General features: G+C 35.7%; 1 protein-coding gene across 1 annotated transcript in view; it reads right to left on the bottom strand.

Annotated features, from left to right (window-relative positions):
- Positions 1-382: 382 nt before the first annotated feature.
- The window catches only part of slc6a4 (solute carrier family 6 (neurotransmitter transporter), member 4), a 33,419-nt gene continuing 29,233 nt past the window's right edge, over positions 383-4,568 (bottom strand). The window contains exon 13 of the mRNA XM_015395754.1: positions 383-1,902. Within this exon, the coding sequence (XP_015251240.1) occupies positions 1,828-1,902 (75 nt within the window). The 3' untranslated portion in view covers positions 383-1,827. The remainder of the gene's footprint in view (positions 1,903-4,568) is intronic.

Raw genomic sequence — 4,568 nt, 5'->3', positions numbered from 1 at the left:
GCCAATCAGCTAACCAGTATTTTCGCCCCTTCCCAAAATTACTTCAACGGAAGGTTTCCAGATGGATATGCGGAGCAAATCCATCTGGTGGAGTCAGGTTATAGCTATGCTGCTATAGACTTAGTCTGCTGGACGACATAGGGTCCAGTTTTCCTCGTTCTGCTTCATTCTATCTCTATTTTCCCTTTCTGCAGCATTTGTTAGTCCAGCTAATAGGTGTGAGGGGGGGAGGAGCTGTATTAAATTATATTTAAAAACAACATTGACAAAAAACAGATATATGAAACAAATAGATCAATCAATATCTGTTAAAAAGAAATGAAAGCTGAAATTAAGACAGCTGGAAAAAGTAACAAATTCGCAGGACAACCATTAACTTTCATATATCTTTATTATTATTTTTTATTTCCCATATAATTATATATTCTTCATTCTATACAGATGATTCTCAGTACAGCCGTGTATTGACATACATAGATCTTACATAAGCATCGAGCGATAGAAAGAGAAGGGGAGGTTTACGCTCTTTATGAAATGTTTTGGCATTTAACAAGACCACATGAGTTCACGTCACGGACACACTCTCTCTCACACAAGCACACACTTACCCACTTACACTCGCGCACCACGACAGGCACACATAAAGGTGCTTCTGACCATCACACAAGCACTGAACGCACATGCAGTTCCACGTCCATGGAAGGAGGAAGCAGGTGTTCACACGATAAATTACACCGATACCAAGAGGGACTAGTCATTTCACATGTAGATGGACGGTTCTCCCACAGATTTTATGTCCTGCTCGTGCACACACTCTCAAAAAAACACACATACAAGCAGGCACACATTTTTTCTCTGTGTTTTTTTGTTAGGGTTGTATGTAAAGGAGCTTAAATGCTGATTTTTTTTTCCCCCCACAACAAAAATATGATGATAGTTATGGTATTAGCTCTGATCTGTATTTGGCTTCTATCATTGGGATGAAACACCGTTTCACCATGACAGTGCAAGAACACGTAAGGTGAGGCAAAGTGACAGCACTGACACATTCAGAAATAAATACATTTATATTATATTGCAGTCTCTGAGTTAACACAATTGTTGTGTTTATTTTATTTTTATTTTTTTCCTGTCTGGGATTCATTTCCCTCTGGATGATATAACAGTCAGTCATGTACGCATCAAACACACGGTTCAGTCACACACTCATGCCACAGTGCTTCACAGTGTAGGGACCTCTTTGCAAAAGTCTGCCAGTTGCTCCAGATTCCATCAGATCAACACAGTCAACAACAGCATGACAACAGCAACAGTTATGAAACAGAAACAGAACAAATTTGGAATATTTGGCTTCAGTAACAGATGTAAAAATACCTGAATTTTGCTACATATTAGAAAGGATAACTTAACAGTATTTATATGAGACTAAAGTCATAGATAATGAGAATGCAGAGTAGTGTTTACATGTGACCTGCCCTAACCGAGCTGCATGAGCAGGATCTCCTGTCTGGCTGTGTGTTTTTATTGTCTAAACCAACACATGACTGTATCGTACTTAAAAGCTTACAAAACATCTGTTACTTTATCGCTTTGGAGTTTTAAAGGAAGGGACATGAAGCTCTGCGTGCCCCAAACTCTGAGGATTAGGTTTTAAAGTAACTAAAATGTTCTTGCAAACTAAATCGACGTGGGAATGAGTAGAAGAGATGTTTGAAAAGATGAAAGAATGGTTGCAGACAGCCCCCTTCCCCTGTAGTTTTGCTGTATGTGCAGAAGATGGCGCTCCAGGTAGCTGGGACCTGCGCCTTGTTGTGGTAACAGGTTTGGTCAGATTGCGTTGGTCACAAATAAATCTCTGTGGCTGTTGCTGCTGGGCTGGGGAGTGATGCTTTTCAACAGGCGCTGGGAGGAAGGAAAAACAAACAACAAAATCTATTAAGAAGAAGAAATGATCCTGTGACTAAAGATGGAGGATCTGATACGCAACAGGAGATTCAAAGGAAACTGGAATAAAAGAACCAAAAAAATGTATGTTTCTGGTTGATATTTAGACCATTTGTTGTGTCCCAGCTTTGAAAACGCACAAAAAAAATCCACAAATGCCTAAGATAGATAAGTAATATTCTTTTTCGTTTCTGCATTTTTTACTTTATTTTATTTATTTATTTATTTTTCCTACTTGCTTTGATTCTGTTTTATCTTCCTGTATTTTAATAATTTTGCATTGTCTTTGTACTGAATTGTGCTATAGAAATAAATTTCCCTTGCCTTGCCTTGCCATAAGTACGACGGAGTATTAGGGCCACCCATGAAGAGAAAAAATATTTTTGCCCTGACGAGATTAAACTCGCCATTTCGAGAATAAAGTTGAAATGTCATGTTGAGTTTAATCTCGACGTGTCAACTTTAAACTCGCCATTTCGAGAATAAAGTTGAAATGTCATGTTGAGTTTAATCTCGACGTGTCGACAATAAAGTTGAAATTTGTTCAAGAGAGCCAACCGCTGCACAGGATACATGCACAGAATCCTATACAGTTGCGGCACGTCAAAGACTACCTTCACTCTTAAAACGCAGACTGCAGCTGTGGAGCGCGGTTGCTCTTTTCTCCAAACTTTGGAATGTCGAGATTAAAGTCGCCACGATATATCAACTTTATTCTCGAAATGGCGAGTTTAAAGTCGACAGGGCGAGATTAAACTCAACATGACATTTCAACTTTATTCTCAAAATGTTGAGTTTAATGTCGACATGTCGACTTTAAAGTCGACATGTCGATTTTAATCTCGTCATGGCAAAAATATTTTTTCTCTTCATGTGTGGCCCTAATACTCCGTCGTACATAAGTCATTTAGAGCAGGCAAAGAAAATGTTCCAGGTAAACTCCTTCAGTTTTCTTGGTTTATTAACTCCTCAGGAAAGCAAAGAGAAGAGGACAAACATTTCCGCCATGCTTCTCTTGCGCTGGTTTAAAACCATTGGCCCACCCAGATGCATGCTGGTCCTGCCACTGACAGCCTGTTTAAAAACTGAATTCAAACATAGAAACATAACTAAATAACCAAAAAACATGATCTCAAAACAGATATCAAACAATAAAGTATAACAAATAAACTTAGCTAGATTATCCACAATAATAAACTTAGTTAAATAGTGAAAAAAAATAATTGGCTCCTACATAAGGTGACCACATTTCCAGCTCGTAGATAAAAATAAATACATTTCATGAAAATCAAAACAGGAAATGGGGACAGTGATGCATTTATCTATATTTAAATATTTATTAATATTTAAAAAACAAAATCAAGTGTGAAATCCAGGAATGCATCTCTTCTATTTCCTAAGATTGATCAAATTAATCAATCTATAGTGTTTATTAGTCATTAGTGGTCATTCAGTCTCCTCTGACTGACTGACTGTGAGCAACATAACATTGTGTTCAGGGACAGGCCAGTTTGCAGTCTGTGGAATTTCCCTCTTCTTCCATTCCACAAAATTAAAATGAAACTTTATTATATGTATAAAAATTGAAAAACATAAATCTATTTTTTTATATTGATCACTATAAAATGAAAGCAGCTCCAGTTGTTTATACTGTTTTCTGGACAACTGAAACACATTGGGTCGCCTCCAGTAGCCTGTATTAATATCTGTGTCAACATTAAAAAAGTTTAGTTACATTTTTATTTATATGTTAAATTACAACCATTAAAACATCTATAAACCTGGATCATTCTCATGAGCAGCTTATAGCAGCCACACCAAAAATCCATGTTTTGTCATTACCCGTATGGATGAATGAAGAATAAGCTTTCAAGGCATAAAAATAATGACCTTTAATAAATTTATAGTGAAACCTAAAAGGAATTTATTTTCAGATTCCTAAACCTATTTTCTATTCATGTGTGCGTAGATACATCTGTGCTTTATGTTCTTAAAAAAGCTGTTATTATTTTGATTGGATGTAAATGTAAAGTTTAAAGTTCATGTATATTTAACTTCTTCATGTTCACCATTTATTTCCTTTTTCATAAAATAGCTAAAATCCTTGGAAATAGTGAAATGGGCTTTTGCTGACATCACACTCCGTTTCCTTTCCAACCATCAAAAAGTTAAGTTATCATCCTTTATATAATGATTTTGATATGAGATTACAGTGTGATATTTTTCAAACAAGGTCTCTACATCTCTCAAATACCATTGTAGTTAAAACAGGTAGACTCTGTTTTTGAGATTCGTTATCTAAAGTAATAAATAGTGAGATTATTTAGTTTTCTAAGCATTTTTAATAGTGGCGACTAATAAAAAACGTCTTCTCTGTGCCGGCAGAAGTCACACCCAAAAAAGCACGATTCATTTTCACAAAAAATACTAAAAGACATGGTTTATACATGGTGTGAGAATTTTCCATACTATTTTTTGAAATTGAAAAAAAATAGTAAAAATTGAAGTGACTGACCGCGATCGGACCTTATTTATAACGCAAAACATCCCAGATTTCAACATGATGGTAAGCCATCATATATATATATATATATATATATATATATATATATATATATATATAT

This window comes from Cyprinodon variegatus, unplaced genomic scaffold (assembly GCF_000732505.1).
Source record: "Cyprinodon variegatus isolate N-32 unplaced genomic scaffold, C_variegatus-1.0 Scaffold759, whole genome shotgun sequence".
NCBI classification, from domain to species: domain Eukaryota; kingdom Metazoa; phylum Chordata; class Actinopteri; order Cyprinodontiformes; family Cyprinodontidae; genus Cyprinodon; species Cyprinodon variegatus.
The sequence above is the reverse complement of the archived record's forward strand: the minus strand, read 5'-3'. Positions and strand labels throughout refer to the sequence as shown.